Here is a 20,095-nt window from a genome sequence, read left to right on the forward strand (position 1 = left end):
CTGTCGAAAAAAGGTATGTGTGGACATGGGAACTGTTTTTTTTTTTTCCGAAAATAAAGGCCTCCAGGAAGAAGCCCTGGTGGACACTCCTGCCAGACCTTTCACCTCTATTGTTCTTCCCTGTAGCCATCTTTTAAAGGCACAGGCATCCACGAGTACCATTGTGGCAGCAAGTCAACTCCAACCAGGACCTTGACTGCTTGGCTCTTGCTGGAAGGCCCACTCAGAGCCATGTCCCAGGGACCCCCCTGGCCCTTCCAGGGACACATCACTGCACCAAGCCAGGGGCACCAAACGCGGGCACCCTCCTGGTCTGCGCCTGAGATCAAAGCCCTTTTGGAGCTCTGGTCCCAGGAGGAATCTCTTCAGGCCCCGCAGTCGACATTTATGGCAGAATGGCTGATGGCCTTGCCAAAAAAGGCCACCATCCCTGCACACTAGATTAGGTCAGAGCAAAGGTGAAGGGACTGCGGCAGGGGTATGTTAAGGCCCATGAGCGCAGCTCCTGCTCTGGGGAAACAGCACACTATTGTCCATACTATGAGGACCTGGACCGGATCCTGGGGGGCAGGGGAATCCCTGTCTACAGAGAAGGTAGTGAGGTCTGGGATGGACACCCCTGTGCAGCAGCGGCCACAGCTTCAGGATGACACTCCAGAGGACCAGCAGCTCCAAGACGAGGAGAAGGAGGACACCAGGAGCACAAGCAAAATGCAGGACAATGTAGCACTTTAAAGACTAACAAGATGGTTTATTAGATGATGAGCTTTCGTGGGCCAGACCCACTTCCTCAGATCAAATAGTGGAAGAAAATAGTCACCGGGGAGGGAACATCAGGTGAGTGCTGTGAGGGTCCAACATGCACAGGACAGGGGAGGCGGGATTAAAGTGGATGGTGCAGTACTGTGATGTGTCATGCTGATCGCAGCCCGGGGTGGGGTGGGTCGGCCACACATGGCCAACCGTAGGGATGGCCGTCCTACCCCTGCACCCACATGGGTGCAAGGCACCATCTGCTCCTGCAGATAGTGATGCCAGGTGCAGGCATGGGTTGGTGACCCTGGGATTGCCACACAGCTTCAGCCTTCTCAGCAACCTGTGGGAACCCCAACTGTAGGCTGACGCTTGTCTGTGCCTCTTGGCCACGGTGTGTGGGAGGGGGAGAGGGAGGAGGGGCAGGATGGTGGCTTGCACAGCTTCTGGGCTTCAGGGAGGCCATGGCTGCTGGCCAGGCCACACCACGCCTTACTGAGACCACATGAGCATCCCCTGACTCTAGGACAGGCACTGACTACCGAGAAGGATGGCATGCCCTCTCAGGAAAAGTGTAAGCATGCATGACTGACGACTTTTCCCTCTTGTCCTCCACAGCCGGACCAGCTGTCCAAGAGGGTAGCACCACACCTGTCCCACCACCTAGATGGCTGCATGGAATCGGTCAGCACTGGTGCACATACTTGGACCTGACAAACCAGCCCATCTTGGTCCTGCAAGGGATGTAGGAGAGAATCACACAGAGGATGCAGGCAGAGGCAGAGTGGCGCAGTCGCTTGCTGGATGAGTTTGTTCAGCAGCGCACTGCAATTTGCGCTGCTATCCGGGAGGCGATGGTCTTCCCCGGTCCTGTGCCTGTTCCTGCTCCTCCTGCTCAGCCTGCCCTCCCCCCATCCCTTGCCCCCTCCTCACCTCCTACGCCCCCTCAAACTCTGCCATCCAAGACCCAGGTGTGCCCCACCTCCTACACGGCCGTCTCCGAGCAGGCTCCTGCACCCGAGGTGGCAGGAGCTCTTCATCCAGGTGGCACCCTCAACCCTGAGCCTCCCTTCCCCCTTCTAGGTTTACATCCCCCTTCCCGGTTTACATCCCCCTTCCCACCTTTGAGAGTCAGTAAGGGAAGCAATTTGTTAACAAAAGTTTATTTTTCTTTACAAAACAGTGATATAGATTTTGTAACATATAACAGTACAATAAACTGTAAGCGTTTGTCAAGCACACCCGTTTCTGTTCTCTGTGTGAATGTGTACAATGTGGGGCAGGGATGGGTTTTGCGGGGGAAGGCCCTGGGGAAACTCATCAGGCTCCTTGGGAGAATCTCTCCATCAGGGCTTCCTGAATGCACAATCCCAACTGGTGGGCTTGGCAGATGGCAGCTGTCAGGGGCTGCTCAAACTGCCTCCCCTCCACATTGGTCCATGTCCCCCAGCCTGGGAAGAAGGCCTCCCCTTTCCTCTCTACCAGGTTGTGCAGCACTCAGCAGGCAGCCACCACTTCAGGGATGTTGCGTTCCCCCATGTCTAGCCGAGTGAGCAGGCACCTAAACCTGCCCTTCAGATGGCTAAAGGCGCACTCTATCTGGAAACGAGCCCGATTCAGGTGAGAGTTAAACAGTTCCCTGTTCACATCCAGGTGTCCAGTGAGCAACTTCATAAGCCAGGGGATAAGGGGTATGCTGCATCAGCCACGATGCACATAGGCATCTGCACATCCCTGACTGCAAAGTTTCGCTCCGGAAAGAATGTCCCAGTCTGCAGCCTGCAGTACAGGTATGAGTTCTGGAAGATATAGGCATCGTGTGCCCTGCCTGACCACTCAACACAAATGTCTCTGAATTGTCCCCGGTGGTTGACCAGAGCCTGCAGCACCATGGAAAACTAGCCCTTTCTGTTAATATACTGGGCTACTCAATGGGGCGGTGCGTGGATTGGGATGTGAGTCCCATAGAGTGCTCCACCACAGTTTGGAAATCCTAGCCACGCAAATCTGGCCACAATGGTATCCAGGTCTCCCAGGTGGACAGTCCTGTGAAGCAGTTCTGAACTGATGGCAGTCACCACCTGCAGAAAGGGACAAATAGAAACACACATAACGGGAAATTAGAGGAGTTGCCTGAGCTGATGAGAGGTACTCCCCCATCCCACCCCTCCCAAACCCCAAAAGCCCCCCCACACCATGGCAGGGTGAGGCCAGGAGAGCTTTTACCACTCCCACCCCATTCCCTCTGCTCAGTCCTGACCATCCCCACCACCCATGGACTGTCCCCAGAGAGTGACTTACTTCCATCATAATGGCCCCAACAGTAGACCTCCTCATGCCACTGGTGTCCCACCGAGTGGTAGCTGTTGGGGGTAGCCAGCTTCCAGAGAGCAATAGCAACCCACTTCTCCAGGGGGATGGTGGGCCACAAGTGGGTGTCGTGGCATTGTAGGGCAGGGGCAAGCCAGGCACACAGCTCCTGGAACATGCACTTCCACATACGGAAGTTTTGGAGCCAAGTGGAGTCATCCCACTTTTCCCTAACAAGACGGTCCCACCAGTCTGAACTGGTGTCCAGCCTCCAAACTCGCCTCTCCAGGAATAAATTAGGAGGTAAGGGGAGTGGGGCTGCAGCTTGAATGAGGGGCTCAGAGCTGGGCTCTAAATCCAGCTCTGCCATGAACATGATGATGGTCTCATGAACATGCAGCAGAACTTCCAGCATCACAGTGTGGGGCCATCGCCTGCCCAGGGGCAGCTCCGGCTCTATGGCAAAAAAAACAAATAAAAGCACAAAAACTAACCAGGAAACAAAATGCTGTGGTGTCCCACAAAGTAGGGCACTCAAAGCAAGCACTGCAGAAGCTTTGCTGTCCCTCTAGGAGGTAGGCTAGCCAGCTGCAGGAGCAGAGCAACGGCTGTTCAGGAGGATCCCTTAAAGCACACATCTCTGCAAAGAGCATGCTGCAGGACCTGGAAGTATAGGCTGCCCCCATGCCCTGGCAGAAGTGCTTCCAGGTGCCCTTTTTTCGACAGAGCATCCAGGCAGTCTGGATGCTCTTTTTCAAAAAAGCGGATCAATTTTTCGATCCGCTTAGTGCAATTTAGACGCTCTTTTTAGAAAAAGGCTTTTTTGAAAGATACTTTCGAAAAAGCCTCTGTCGAAAAAGGAGTGTAGTCTAAATGTACCCTCATTCTCCACCCAGGCTGTTCTGTATAAGTTCACCTCTAGAGTCCTAATGCCTACAACTGGCTCAAGCCCTGCATGTGGGTTAGGCTATTTTCCGTCATGTCTTTTGAATCCTATTGGGGCCTGATTCTGAGATTTAGGTACCTAAATGGGCAGTTAGAGGCTTAAGGCTTTTTGTGAATCTAGTTCACCATGTCTTTCATTTATAAGGCATGTTTTCCAGTGCTTTGATGATTTTCATGGCTCTTCTCTGAACCCCCTCCAAGTTTGTAACATCCTTCTTGAATGGTGGACACCACAAGTACATAGAGCATTTAAAAATAATCTCTTGTCACTGGGTGCTTCTACAACAATCCAGAGAGTGGCACTGCTGAGCCTGTTTTCACAGTCTCCTAGTCACAAATACACAGTGTTCCTTTTCACCTACATGTACCATTAGTCCTCAATTTCCAAATATGGCAGGATATAGCATAGGCATGCAGCAGCCTGAGCCTTCCATGCAGCTCACCCTCTCACTAAATTCCCCACTCACTTTCTTTTCCTCCCAATTGTTTTAACTCCCCATTACTAACCCAATTATTGCATTAGCCAAACAATTGCCAACAACTGTCAGTAACCCTCACCAGTAACACCAGTAACAGGTTGATTGATACCAGTTCAGCCCACAGCAGCAGCCAGCAGGCTGTTGTCACCCAATCACCACACAGCTGCAGCCCACGTGACAGCCTGAGGGCCTAATAGGTAGTAAATATAGTGTGAGAGTATGGCCCACATAACACAGAGACCTGCATATGCAGCCTACAATGGTAAATAGGTTGAGAATCACTGACCCACAGTCTTTTCAGTGCACTAGTAACCTCAGTGACTAAGATGCTACAGCTATCACTCTGTCACACTCAAGATTCCCCTATTTATGCATCCAAGGTTCACTTTAGTCCTTTTGGCCACAGCCTCACACTAGGAACTCATATTCAACTGCTTATCGATCATAGTCTCTTTCAGACCCACTGTTTCCTAGGATAGAATACTCCATTATGAAAGTATGGCCTGTATTCTTTGTTTCTAGATGTAGGACTTTATATTTGATAGTACTGAAATGAATTTGTAGCAACCCAAATTGTTTTGAACCAGTGATTTGTCCTGTTCACTATTTACTGTTTCCTGGATTTGTGTGTCATCTGCAGTGAGACTGCCACGGATCAGCCAGCATAATGGAACTTTGGCTGCAACCTCTGTCCTCGGGATGGCTCTATGCTATTCAAGGGTATGTCTACACTACCCTCCTAGTTGGAACTAGGAGGGTAATGTAGGCATACCGCACTTGCAAATGAAGCCCGGGATTTGAATTTCCCGGGCTTCATTTGCATAAGCGGGGAGCCGCCATTTTTAAATCCCCGCTTGTTCGAACCCCGTGTAGCATGGCTACACGGGGCTCGAACTAGGTAGTTCGGACTAGGATTCCTATTCCGAACTACTGGTACACCTCGTTCCACGTTCCACGAGGTGTAACGGTAGTTCAGAATAGGAACCTAGTCCGAACTACCTAGTTCGAGCCCCGTGTAGCCGCGCTACACGGGGTTCGAACAAGCGGGGATTTAAAAATGGCGGCTCCCCGCTTATGCAAATGAAGCCCGGGAAATTCAAATCCCGGGCTTCATTTGCAAGTGCGGTATGCCTACATTACCCCGCTAGTTCGAACTAGCGGGGTAGTGTAGACATACCCCAAGATTGTAGAGAACATATGCTGGGAATCAGTCTGCTGGGTTTATGGCTACTTTGTACAAGTTAGCTGCTGCAAAAGCAGACAGACCGGGTCACAGATAAAGCCTATATCTTTGACCATCTGTAACCAATATATGGAATCCCTTGTCCCATGATGTTATATGACTTGTAATCAGCTAGCCTATTGGGTGTTATTTTACTTAACTGTCATACAAGTAACAGGAATTAAGGCATTCTTCTTTTTTGATTTCTGGTTCAGAAATGACTTGTCTGATGTCCCTAATTCCCTTTCACATCTGTGTTTTATATTTTCTGAGTGACTCTGCTATGATCCTCATAGAAAGCATATCATAAGCTGTCAAAACTGATTTTAAGATGTCATTTGAGACACCATAACTCCTGGGAGGGAAAATGGAGGGAGGACTTGAGTACTCTCATCAATCCATAGGTTTTCTGACCTTATTTTCAAACAGAGTCATCCTTACTCATATGCAGAATAGGTAGCTGTGTAGAGCACCAGAAAATTTGGGACACCATTGGGTCTTAATGTCCACCCACCTGCCTCTTCCTATTCCTTTTCTGTGTTTCTTCTTCCTTCATAGAAGATCTAGTTAACTTAAAAGTGAAAAAGCCTGCCAGGCATTATTAGCAGAGTACTGAACCTGTGAATGAGCTATTCAAGTGGTAATGAAGCCATTTAACAGGCATTTGCCAAACCCAGGTATATACACTGTCAGTTTCTGAATTTACTATGTTAGTCAAAAGGACCTTCGTTTAATTTAAAAAAAATAATTTCATTAGTATGTTGCTGAAGATTATAAAATCACATCTCTAAAAATCATCATCTCCCCACTCCTGTCATTGGACATAGGGGTACCCATTTTATAGTACTGTGTAGGGCTTCATAAATCCTAAGGACAGCCCAGTTTTCAAAGTATCTGGTATTCATAAGAACTATGAAAGGCAAAAGAGTTTCATCCCTACACTCTAAATTTTACCTGCAATTATTTTCGACTTGTGGGTATCAACAGAGAGGTTCTTCTGAGCATAATCTTTTTCTTCTGTAGCAATTTTGAGTTTTTCCTAATGGCTATTTTAAGTCATTAATGTGAATTCCAAATCTTGTTCTGTCAAATGACAGGTAGAGAATAAAAAGCTTTGTTATGTGAGTACCATGAAGTTTGAAAAGCAATCTCTCCCATGGTCAGATTGGAAGCACAATTATTACTATTTTATAAATACAATACATAAAACAATAATTTTGGCAGAGCAGAAAATAATATACATAGTACATGAGTAGTGTAAAATACAGTACACAAATAATACATATATAGATATATACATTGATTTGATTCATTAAGGTCAAAGGACTTTATAATAGGATTTATCATTTCCAAACACATGAACAACCATGTTTGTGAATTAATTAAAAAATGAAAATACATAAAGAATAGTTTACAGCTCTGGATAATCATACGCTTTTCGGGATCTCCAGTAGAATTATGCAGTTTTCTAATTCAAAACTGCAAGAGACCAGGCAATATAAAGCCAGACAATAATGCATAGCCTTAACATGTTAGGGTGGAGGTAACCATAGTAAAATAGGAAAATTATACATACATAGGAAAAGGAAGAAGCCCACAATTGAGGTGGAAAAGAAGATTAGAGATCTGGCATTGTTTGAGCAGTCTCAATATTTGTTATCTACTGTTTCCAGAAATGGGACCCAACTTTCTTTGAATTCATACAATTGATCTCTGTGGCAATACATTATTTTTTGTTTGCTAATTCAGACAGGTCCAAATACCAGTACTCTATTTTGGACATAAGCCTACTCTTCCTTTTCATAAAATCATGTGTGTGGTGATAATTAGAGCCATCAAGAGCCACTTTTGGTGGTGGAGTTATGTGGAGTTTAGCAGATAAATATCCAAGGATATAAGTTTTGGCAGAATTTCAGCAGTGAATGACAGGGTTTCTAATGGAAATGCTGATGCACCATGAAACAGCAGGACATCAAGGTATAGCTACACTATATCTCAAACCACTGAGCTATCCCTGCCCCTGCATTCAATGATCGCTGAAAGGCATTTCCTTCTATTGTTGGTCTTACCTCCACTCTTACCATTTCCTCTCTGATTTCCTCTTGTTCTAAATTTCAGAAAGGCCTTATTTTTTACAGTAAACATATGTCTTCATAGTGTTAAGAAACCAATTTATCTCCACCACTGTAGGTTATCATGATTAAAAGTTTACCATTATTCTACTTAGCATTGTTTCCTTATAAATGATCTGGTCCAGCAAAACTTGTACAGTTGTAAATCTTTCAAGTAATGAGATGAAAGAGGGATTTCCAGCTAAGATCAGTGCCTAAAGAAAAGCAAAAACTAAAGTAACTAAAAAACTAAATAACTTTGACTCTTACATGGGAGAGGCATTAAGAAAAACCAAACCAATATATACAGCATGCCCTGTGTCATATCACCATGTGGGACCACTTTGAGCTTCTACAGGACAGATGCATCATCTCTGGGCCCACCTCTGCTGGGGATTAATTGGAACCAGTACATGTAATTAGGCTTAGGGTAAATCCATGCTAATCAGTTCTGAAAAATGAATGTTTGGAATAAACCATCAGTATTAGACACAGTAATATTAGAGGCAGCAACACCAATAGTTTCACTCGTGAATTCCTCCCGCTAGATCTCTGAGGCTGATTTCAGAGACACATCCTCAATAAATATTAACAAGGGTAGAAAAGTGTTTATCTTTCTGTGAGTATATGGGGTTATATCCAAAGCCTATCGATGGTCACAGGAGTATTTTTATTAATTTTCATGCCTCCTGAATTACTACTCATACTGCATCCACAGCTAGGAAGCATTTGACCACAGTACACCATACATTCAGATTCTGCTCTCTTAATACAGGTAACAAACGAAATCTATATATTCCAGGCCTTGGTGGAACAATGGCTATAGACCTATTCAACAACAAACCTGTTAGATGGATCTACATATGCTGCTGCTGTCCTTTGTCACCAACGATGACAGTGACAACAGTTTTAAGTCTTGAGAGTAGGGTTGTGGTTAAAATGACTGATATGAGTGGCAGCCCTTTCAACATGAAGTGCATAGGTAGCTCAATGCCAAGGAAGAGATTATAATTTGTGTCTGCTGAGCCTGGCACTGTCTGATACATTCTCCGGGCTTCAGGATATCTATGGAAGTTAGATAATATCAAATTGGGTAACCCTGTCATGGACACTGCTTGCCAGAGTGATTAGTCTGTGGCTGATGACTCCTAGCTGTCAGCCTCAATGTTGCACTGTTCATCAGCGTCTCTGTGAAGTGTTTCTTTTGGCCTCATGTCCGGTTACTCACTTTCAGTTTTCTGTACAGCAACTCCTTTTGCATTCTGGTGTCAGCCATCCTCAACACCTGACCAGCCCAACCCAACCTAATTCTGATGCACTAAGCATGACTTCAATCCCTGTGTAGTGCCTACATTCAGAGCCTTATTATTGGTAACTTTATCCTGTCATAGAATGTGACTGTAGCACACAGGATGTTTTATCTAGAGCTACGTCTAGATAGTTTCCCTTTTTCATAAAAGGGATGCAGATTAGACGTTTTGCAATTGCTAATGAAGCGGGGATTTAAATCTCCCCCGCTTCATTAGCATAAAAATGGCTGCCGCTTTTTTTGGCACGGAGCTTTGCCGGAAAAAAGCGCCAGTCTAGACGTGGATCTTTTGGAAAATAAAGCCTTTTCCGAAAGATCCCTTATCCCTCCTAAAATAAGGGATAAGAGATCTTTCAGAAAAGGCTTTATTTTCCGAAAGATCCACGTCTAGACTGGTGCTTTTTTCTTACAAAGCTCCGTGCCGAAAAAAAGCGACAGCCATTTTTATGCTAATGAAGCGGGGGAGATTTAAATCCCTGCTTTATTAGCAATTGCAATACGTCTAATTTGCATCCCTTTTACAAAAAAGGGATGCAATCTAGACGTATCCTAGAAGTTTAGTCTTATGCCTCTAGCAGATTCAGGTCTCACGTGCATACATGTTGGGCAGCACAGCCACTTTATAGACGTGGTTTGATTCTTAATACCATAATTTTGCTGCCAGATTCTGTCTGATAATCTGCCAAATAATGAACTCTGTTGATACTATAGACCAGGAGCTGACAAGTAATAATACACTACCAAAGTAGCAGAAGTAGCATTCAGCTGTGTATTGCTAATGGTGATATTTGGTTTTGTGAAGGGTTTCCTTGGAACAGGTTGATACCGTGACCTCTATCTTTTTCAGAATAATTGTCAGCCTGTATTTTTCTTCAGACTCTGCAAATCTATTCATAATCCATTGTGTATCTTTTAGAGTACATATGTCTACAGCATATGTAACCCACACATCTTGTGGGTGTATTGTTCTGCTCATATAGTGGAACTTAGGCTATGGCTACACTGTAGAGTTATAATGGAAAAAGATACGCAAATTGCAATTTGCGTATCTTTTTCTGCTTTTTTTTGGAAGAGGCTTTTCTGAAATTTGGCCCATCTACACAGGGCAAAATTTTGGAAAAACCTCCTCTTTTGGAACATCCCTTATTCCTCATACAGTGAGGAATACAGGGATGCTGAGAGAACGCGTCCGCTTTTTCAGAAACTGTTCTGAAATAGCGGATGCATATCTTGGACACGGCAGAGCTTTTCTAGAATACTTACACTACTTATAGAGAAAGAATGAGCCTTAGCTGGCTCTAGTACAAGCAGAAGAGGCTCATGCACTAAATCTCCAAGGGTCCCAGGTTTGGTTCCACCTGCTGCCATTACACATAGCCACTGGCATATAGCAGGATATGAATAATTGTCATTAATACCTTTGTAAAAGAATGCAGCTTGTTCAGGTTCAATATTTTTTCAGAGGATTGGAAATTTCTCCTAATACTGGCTTTTAGGTCTCTTGTCTCATTATTGAGCATTGCTGAATAGAAGAGATTAAATAAGAGTGGGCCAATTATAAAGCCCTGCTTAATACCATTAGTAATAGGAAAAGAAGATCACCTACAAACTCATCCAAACATTCCATGATGAAAAAGCCTCAATGTTGGTGAATTTTTCTGAACAACCAAATGTATGTGATTAAGCAAACAAACAATCACCAAAGCTGACTGTGTCAAATGCTTTAGCTGGGTCAACAGAGATAGTGTAAATATCCTGTGGCCATTCCCTGCATTTCTCCTGCATCTGATGGTCTACAAATATCATGTCTTCCATTCTATGTGTTGGCCTAAAACCACGTTGTGACTCTAGTGGCATATGATTAGCGCATGTGTGTAGCAGATAACCAACAAGCATCCTCCTTTCCATAGTAGAAATGTTCTGACTGATGAGATAGTTACCTCAGACTTTTCACCTTTCCTCTGTATATGATGACAAGGGGGTGTCCTTGAAGCTTTGTAATACATCATCTTTACTCCATATATTCAGAAATAGTCCATGCTATCACCTCAGCAGGATCTCACCTCCACACTTCTTCAGGAATGCCATCAGATCTGGGATCTCAGCTGTTCTTCATAACACTGATTGCAGTCATATTGATGTATTGTCATTCCACATTGACCAGTCCACTATCCTCATTAGAATATGATGTGATGTTAGACATTAAAAAACTGAAATGTTGTTTAAAATTAACATGAGGAAATAATTATTCATACAATGCACAGTTAAGCTGTGGAACACATTGCCAGAGAATGTTATGAAGGTTAAAAGTATAACTGGGTCCAAAATAAGAACAGGACAAGTTCATGGAGGATGCACTATTAGCCAAGATGATCAGGGTTGCAAATCTATACTCAAGATGTCCCTAAACCACCAACTATAAAAAGATGGGATTGAAGGACGGGGGATACAGAACGAGGCAATTTCAGATTATCTAAGTTTCTTGGCCATGGTCAGAAAAAGGACACCGGGATAAATGGACCATTGGTCTGACCTAATATTGCTATTCTTATGTTCACACATCAATTACTATTTTACCATGTGTAAATAACATTGCTAATCAATATTTTTGTGATTATAGTGCAATATATGCCAGTCCTTTAAAAATCGTTCAACAATTTAGAACTATTGCAGCAGATGTTACACAATTTAATAGAGAAAATGGACTGCTGGACTGACAAGAAGGGAGAGAGTTCATCTTCTCTGCCTCTTCTGTTCTCAGCATCTTCAGTGGTTTTTATATTCAGTGATATTTTCTTTGTCATTTGCCATATTTTGACTATCCCTTTAAATAAATAGGCCATTATGAGATGGAAACATTTTTCCATCCCTAGTTAAGGAAAACTATTATTGCCTCTAAACAACAGTAAATGAACCAAGGACAAATCTGAGATGACTGAAAGTTGAAACAATGACAGGAAATCCCAGTCTAAATCAGAGACTCCAGATGGAAAGAGTAGAATAGAGTTACTGCACATACTCAAACGTAGTCTCTTACATTCTTTCAGCAAGCTTTATATGCTCTTGAATTGAAAACAAAAGCTTTCAAGCTCTTTCAAAACACTTCAACATATATACATACAGTGCAATAATCCCTGAAAAGTGCTAATTAAAATGAGGTCTAGTTTTCAAAATTAGTTAATATACCAGTACATACCAAGGCAGACTGATTTATAATAAACACACTAATTTACAACATTAATTTATAAATGGAGACAATGTCTGCTTCTAATTACATTGGTGTGAATCAGAATGACTTTTTACGTTGTTGACAATGTCAAAAAGTTTAAGGACAAAATTTAGTTCCCTTTTTTTGAGGGGTGGATGATTTCATTCATTTCAGTGGTTTTATGTCCTCATTTACCAGCAATGAATTTGGCAATTCACTGTCCAAAGTCAATGGGCCAGATTTAACCCATCCTTACTCAAGCTAGATAGTATTTTTGTAGTCTTGTTTACAATAATACTGTACCAATTTGCAGAGTAATGTAGTTCTCAATGTGAGACAGTATCCCAAGATGGGCCAGCGGAAGAAATGCAGCATCTAATCACACTAGAAACATATAATCAGGACATTTAAAACTTACACCATTGTTTTATTTTTAGTAGTGTTTAACACAAAAGATATACAGTAATAGGAATTACTATTCTGGTCAAAGAGGTGGACTAAATAGTCTGGTATTCTGTCTGACTGTGACCTATACATGATGCTTCAGAAGAAGGGGGAAAAAATCCTATAATAGAATAACCTGAACATAAACTTTCTTCCCAGCCATTTCTTTCCAGTGCTTGATTTATGTTATGATGCATGAGGATTTATGTTCTACTGACCTTTTTTTATACTCACATACAAGTAGATGTTTGCAGTATCCATATGGATGTCCAGTTCTTGTTCTGTAAGGTCCAGTCATTGGTTTTTCACTAACTAGCCATTTTTCTTTCTTTAATACATTTTAGCTTGGTGTAACATCAGGGTTTAGAATCATCAGTAACATTTGTTCACAACTAAATCCTCAGGTCTAAGTATCCCTAAATTTTAGGATGTTGAAATTCAAAGCCAGACATGGATAATGTAATTGATCCCATTGTCTATGAGGGGCTGAACTAAGCACCACAAAACCCTGAAAGAGAAAAGAGTTCTGAAATCTGCACCAGAATTTTATAGATCAGGTTTATCACTACTCAGCAGGTGCATTTAAGGAGAGCTTTTGTGCTATGACCTGCAATGTTTTCACAAGGATATATGGTCATTTGTATTCTCCTGCTCCTTCTACATTGTACATATAAAAATGTATGTATAAACAATGTATATTCCATTAAGTCTCTTGGTTATATTTTGGGATTTAAAAGGTGTAATATTATGATTTATAATTTATTTTGCAGTCCTGTATACCCCTGAAGCAGGAATTAGAAACTCAACACACTCAACAGTGTTAGGGTGATCAGAATAGCAAGGGTGAAAAAATCGGAACAGGACAGGGGTAATAGGCACCTATAAAAGACAAAGCCCCAAATTCAGGACTGTCCAATACAAATCGTGACATCTAGTTACTTTAGGCAGTGTTCAAAACACAAAGATGGTCCATACTCCAGAAAACAATCTCTTTCCTCCTCATATCCACCTTAAATTAACAGAGGAACTGGGAAGTATATAAATTAGAAATATTCATATAAATGATCACATTGTCAGGTCTAACCTTTCATGCTAGTTGAGGAATAATGGAGGGTAATGTAAAAACATTGTCATGAGCCACTTAGGAAAGCATATTTAATAAGGCCCCCCAATCCAGCCTCCATGGTATAGCTACAGTTCCCAATGAAGGCAATAGGTGTTTTGGAATGTTTAAGGCAGGCAGGATGAGGGGAATTGCTGTGGGGCAGAGGAAGGAACCCTCCTCTCAGATGACTTTGCATGCAGTAGCTAGCTTCAGAAAAGGAGGAGATTTGGTATTGTTCTAAGTCAATTCACTCCTTAGCTGAGGAAATGACGAGAGGGAAATTGTCCCCATTTCAGGAACCATGTGGCACTTCAAGATAAGGCAAATAGTTGTTAATTTCAGTCTAAGCAGGAAATGTGATACTTATTTCCTTGTATGCAAGCTAAACAATGTGAGTGGCTGTGTGAAAGCATTTCTTCTCCTGCTGAATTGCAGACATACCGAAATCTGGTGCTTCATTGTGGATATACCGGTTTCGCAGTTATTTTGGATGGTATGGATAAAAACAGTACTTATTTGGAGATCACATGGCCATCAAAATTTTGGGGTAAGATTTTTTTCCTAGAGTATTATTTATATGAATTAGAATACAAGTATGCCACTAATTGATTTGTAAAATGTCATTATTACTGGGTAGCTTGCTAGTATTATCTCCACAGAAACAATTAATGTGATTACTTATTTTTGTGATGCAAATGTTTTCCAAATGCTCCTTATTGAAGTTACAGGATAGTTTCTTAATGAATCCAAAACAGTTGAAATCTAGCAGGTGGAGGTTTGGGCCAAATCTCATCCATCCAAATTCCATTATTCCTATCCAAAGTCCATTATTGAAGTCAATGGGAATTTGGCCATTGATTTCAGTGGCTTGTTAAGTATTTAATCTTAGTAATTTAATGCAACTGTTCACATAAGGAAAGTAAGTAGGATCTGGATTATTTTCAGATGAAAGGGATGTAGCCAAGATTAGAGGGAGTGCAGTCTTTGGAATAATCTTTTTGTCTGTCCAAGCTGTGAAAGGTTCCTGGTATGCACGGAATCCCACAAGATCAACTCATCTTCACTATCTCTCAGAATCTAACCATTAATACTAATTTGCCATCATTAAAGTTGGAAAGGGTTCCTTAACCAAAAGGAGATTGGGGTATCAGTAACACTAGAATTCAGTTGAAATAACTGGTCCCAGTAGGTAGAGTCACACACACACACACACACACACACACACACACACACACACACACACACACACACACAACCAACGGCAGCAACCATGATCACTTCACTCCAAAAAGTCCCCAAAATTGCTCTGCTTTGCATTACACAGGTCACATCTACTATATATTTGCCTATTTTATTCTTACTATCTCTAAGGGTTCTTTTCAGGAGTTCTTACAATATGTAACTCTATAATGTATGCTAAAACCCTAGAGGCCTGCTTTATTATGAAAATGCATTGGGAATAAAGTGGGAGATAAGCTTCCAGGAAAATTTTGAGGGAGTTGTGTCATCCTGTATGAGGAATAACGAGCCTGAGTGTCAGTCTCTAATTCCTATATTGACATATACATTTCATAATACATCCTTCCATTTTTTGGGGGTGGGGGGTGGGGGGAGAAGAGCACTGTCTTCTGGTATCTGAAGTAAAGATGACTGCACATATTTAGAGTGAAACTGCATACTTTTCTAACATAGCTATTTCAGAACAACAGTGAAAGAGTGGTTTCATAGGTTGTACTTCTGACTCAAAGAGACTCAGCTTTCATTCCACTCTGAGCTCAGGATCCGGAGGGCTATATTTTCCCTTCTAGTGGAAAAATCCATCAGAAGGGCAATGTTACATGAGACATTCTGAATTCACAGTCCAACATGTCTAATATAACAGGTGTTAAGGATTTCCAGCCAGAGAAGTCTGTGGACAAGGTCCTTCATCCATACTGAGGACTGGGCATCTGCTCTAACCCATGGGTCTAGTGCTGGCTTGATGACTCCTTTTGTAGCTGTATTACCATTACGATTCCTCACAGGTTTGGGTGCCTGTCAGAGCTTGCCAAATCCCTGATTCTTCCATGCTCACCACTGACTGCACACAGAAGTGCCTGCATAGTTGCAATAATGCTGAAAGATTTCACATTCACTTCCATGAGAACTTTTTTGTGTTGCTGCCAAGAAATTGATATTGCAGCATGGTAGCACCATACCTTCCTCCACTTGGTGACACCAGCACAGTGGATCAATCTCAGTTTGAACCATCCAAGGTTGCCATCTGAGGGGCTTTCATGGTTACAGAGAGAAAGTGAAGATGTCGCTGGCTCAATGCTCCTCTCCCCAGTAGTTTTGAGCCACAGCACTGGGACTGACATGTCTTTATTTCCCACCATATCACAGGAGAAGGGTTGGAATAGGAAAGGATATCAAATAGCTCTGATTTTAAGGAGCTGTCAACATGTAAAAGGATAATTAAGGCTGCAAGTCTGTCATGGAGGTCATGGATTCTATGACTTTCCAGGCCTCTGTGACCCAGAGGGCCAAAGATTTAGTCAGGAGTATGCAGTAAAAGTAATTTACAGGTCATGGGCCATGAATTTCTAGTCTACTGCCTGTGACCTGTCCATTAATTTTACTAAAAATACCCCACAGTAAAATGGAGCCTTAATGATAATATAGCATAGCTGCTTCAGTGAAATCTGATTTTAAGAATGCATGTATTACCCTCTTGCTCTTTTTAAAGGTGCATATAATTTTGTGAGCACTAATAAATTGCTTAGGCCAGACCCTGCAGAAATTTACACACAGTCTTAAGTTTACTTCTGTGAGTTAACCTATTGCTTTAAATAGAATTATAAATGTGTAGATTTAACTGTGTGTAATTGTGTGCTGGTCAGGAACTTAACAGAGGTTGACAAAATTAAATACTGTGAAAATGGTTAGAACAATTCACAATCATTATTGTTCTATGGTCCAATAGCAGGTATTGTTCTTTTGAATTAACCTTCAGGAATCCTGTTTTCCGGAGCTCGACATTTCCATTGTTAAATTGATACCATGGCTTTTTCAAAAGTGATGTTAAGATTTTACTTTTTTCATTGTTTTAAAAATCTCCACTGTGACACTGTTTGTTTATATTTGAGGACACTTTTCCCCCCCAAAATGAATCCATGCCATAGTGTATTATTAAAAAGACAACATGTAATGGGGTTCACTTACCACTAGGGTTTAGCTCCATTCAGATCAGATCCCTCTTTCTGTCATTTGATCTCATGGCAGCTTTTTGTGCTCTCTGGGACTAAGTATGCTCCTTTTTCGTGACTTGGCCATCCAGTCAGGTTGCTGAAAGGGTTTCCCCTTTGGGGGTATCAAAGTCCCACTAGATCAGCTATCCTCATGCCATTCTAGACAGTTTTCCAGTCTTACGATAGGTTCTGTGCTTCCTTCCCAGGGACTGGTAGAGGGTTAAAATCCCCTACTTTGGCCAGCCCAATACTCTAGCTCTAGGGACCCTATGTCTAGCAACTTTGGTATTTTGCTCCCAAAACTCCATCTTATCTCTCTGCTCTATCTTTAACCACCTCAACCCCTCATTTTTTAGCCTAAACACACTTCTTCCAGGGCACAACTGTGTACTATTTAACTATATAGCCCCAAATATCCTCCCTTCTCTCAGGTAGTAAATGCTTCACCCTTCTGGCCTCAAACTGCTGGTTCTTTATGGGCCCATCCTACAATATTCTGCTCAACGGAACTTCTGTTAGGGTGTGTCTACACAGCAAAGTTATTTTGGAATAATGGCTGTTATTCCAAAATAACTATGCAAGTGTCTACACAGCAATTCCGTTATTTTGAAATAATTTTGAAATAATGAGCAGATTATTCCGACTTCTGTAAACCTCATTCTACAAAGAACAATGCCTATTACAAAATAGCTATTTTGAAATAAGGCATGTGTAGATGCTCCACTTATGCTATTTCAAAATAGCCCCTTACCAGAGGCATTCTAAGTTATTCCTCCTGGGACTCTAAATCGAGATAGCATGTCAACATTAGGGAAGGCTGCCTTGGACTAATTTTGAGGCTTCCCTGCAGTGTAGACATGCTATTTTGAAATAATCTATTTCAGATAACTATTCTGGAATAGCTTATTCTAAAATAACTGTGCAGTGTAGATATTGTCTAAGGGTATGTCTACACTACCCCGCTAGTTCCAACTAGCGGGGGTAATGTAGTCATCCGCACTTGCAAATGAAGCCCAGGATTTGAATTTCCCGGGCTTCATTTGCATGAAGCCGGCCGGCACCATTTTTAAATGCCGGCTAGTTCCACGAGGCATACAGCTAGTTCAGATTAGAAGCCTAATCCGAACTAGCTAGTCCATGCCACGTGTAGTCGCGCGGCACGGAGTCCGAACTAGCCGGCATTTAAAAATGGCGCCGGCTGGCTTCATGCAAATGAAGCCCGGGAAATTCAAATCCCGGGCTTCATTTGCAAGTGCGGATGACTACATTACCCCCGCTAGTTCGAACTAGTGGGGTAGTGTAGACATACCCTTAGGGTTTGTCTGTCCAGCCTAATTCTTCCCTGGATGCAGCCTCTGAGGTTAGACCCTTCTCAGTTACCTTTACCCTTGCAAGTGTTACCAGATTTGCCCAATACTCTGGGGTATGCTCATTTATTAGGGTTACTCTTATGTGACTGGAGAGAGGTTAACAATTCTATCAGTGTGCTGCTTGTGCTTACTTGTGCTCTCATATGGAGCTGAAATCTCCCTGCTGCCAATTTCCCCTTCCACTGGAGCTCTCCTGCAGGAATTAGGTTCCTCAGGATGGGGTTCTTAGCAACACACACAGACACTCACACCCACTAACAGAGCACGCCTGAAAGGACTGGGTAATCAGCACTCACAAGTTGACCCCTCATATGTTTCTGGATTCAGCAGGCTGGGTTTAACAGCAATGCCATACTGCACCCTCATGAGCCTTTGGACTCAGTGGGCTGGATTAAACAACACTTTAAGCTGCCATCGTCATAAGCCCCCAGATTCAGCACCTTCTATCCCCATTTTCACACCACAATCATTCACTGGTAAACCACATGATGAGCAAACCCCACAGGATTTTGGGCACTACAGGGATCTTTAGCTTGGGTAAAAGAAGCGTTGCTGCAGAGTGAATGGGGAAGCCAAAACAACACCCCTTGAGGAAGAGTGAGGGAAAGAGAAAGAGAGAAGCAACCAGCTTAACAATGAAAGTTATTTATTTCTGGGTAGTGAGTATATAGCCAAATACACAAAAGAGTTACAATATTAAATCTAACAGTTACAATATTAAAACTAAATTGAAACTGATTACAAATGTTAGGGCTAGCTAACAATTTAACAGTTGACATAGCGCAGAGTCAGGATGGTATGCTTGGGAGAAATAAAGAGAAAGAGAGAGAGAGAGAGAGAGAGAAGGAGAGAGACCTCACCACTCCGTAGAGCTTGCACTGATTGGGGTTCCCAAATGGTGATGGGAGCTGGGGGTCCAGAGGGCAGGAGACGAGCAGAGCAGAGCCCCCAGCACGATCAGACAGGAGATGAAGAAGTCTCAATGGAACTGATGCAGTTTAAATCCAGGTATCAGAACAGTTTTTGTTGGGAAAGGGTAGGAGTTTTTATAGGGACAGGACAATAGTTTGAGGAGGACACTGGATTTGTTTATGGGTTAACAGAGGTGAGAAAATAGAGACTGATCACATCTGGTTATGGGTGATATTCCTTGATGAGCTCACAATGCAACTAGGCAGTTTCAGTATTTTGGATGTCAATAGGATCATTACTAGAATTGGTCTGATAATGACTAATTTGGGTGTGAGCAGGCCTGGGTTCATTAGCATCTGGAGCAGAGATTTCCCATCAGTCAGTGCTTCTCTGTTTTTGGTATCCTATAGTTCAGTGTGGTTCCTGCTTTGGAAGAGCTGGTCTCCATTCTGTATGCTAATGGAGATGACTCTCTGATCTATCTTCCATGCAGATGAGGGTGTTTCCTTAGTCGTATCACCCTTGTCTGAAGCAGTTTAAGCATGTTTTCCCTGGCCTTTTCATTGCTTTGTCTTTGATTCTAGCAGATGCCTGAGAGAGGGAGATGGTTTTCCAAGAGTGTCACTCCCTGGCTCCCCAAGAGCACAGGGCTGGTAGGTAACACAGGTGAGGTGTGGAGTGAGCACCCTACCACACC

The 20,095-nt window shown here is 42.8% G+C and overlaps 2 protein-coding genes across 3 annotated transcripts in view; both read left to right on the plus strand.

The window, feature by feature from the left end:
* Nucleotides 1-14,229: 14,229 nt before the first annotated feature.
* Nucleotides 14,230-20,095, plus strand: part of MYCT1 (MYC target 1) — a 38,954-nt gene continuing 33,088 nt past the window's right edge. Inside the window, exon 1 of the mRNA XM_006114976.4 lies at nt 14,230-14,433. Coding sequence (XP_006115038.2) covers nt 14,262-14,433 — 172 coding nt within the window. The 5' untranslated portion in view covers nt 14,230-14,261. The remainder of the gene's footprint in view (nt 14,434-20,095) is intronic.
* VIP (vasoactive intestinal peptide) overlaps nt 14,296-20,095 on the plus strand; it is a 66,671-nt gene continuing 60,871 nt past the window's right edge. For both annotated transcript variants that reach the window (XM_075924469.1, XM_075924470.1), the window contains exon 1: nt 14,296-14,433. In XM_075924469.1, coding sequence (XP_075780584.1) covers nt 14,414-14,433 — 20 coding nt within the window. In that variant the 5' untranslated portion in view covers nt 14,296-14,413. The remainder of the gene's footprint in view (nt 14,434-20,095) is intronic.

Source organism: Pelodiscus sinensis, chromosome 3 (assembly GCF_049634645.1).
Source record: "Pelodiscus sinensis isolate JC-2024 chromosome 3, ASM4963464v1, whole genome shotgun sequence".
Classification (NCBI taxonomy): domain Eukaryota; kingdom Metazoa; phylum Chordata; order Testudines; family Trionychidae; genus Pelodiscus; species Pelodiscus sinensis.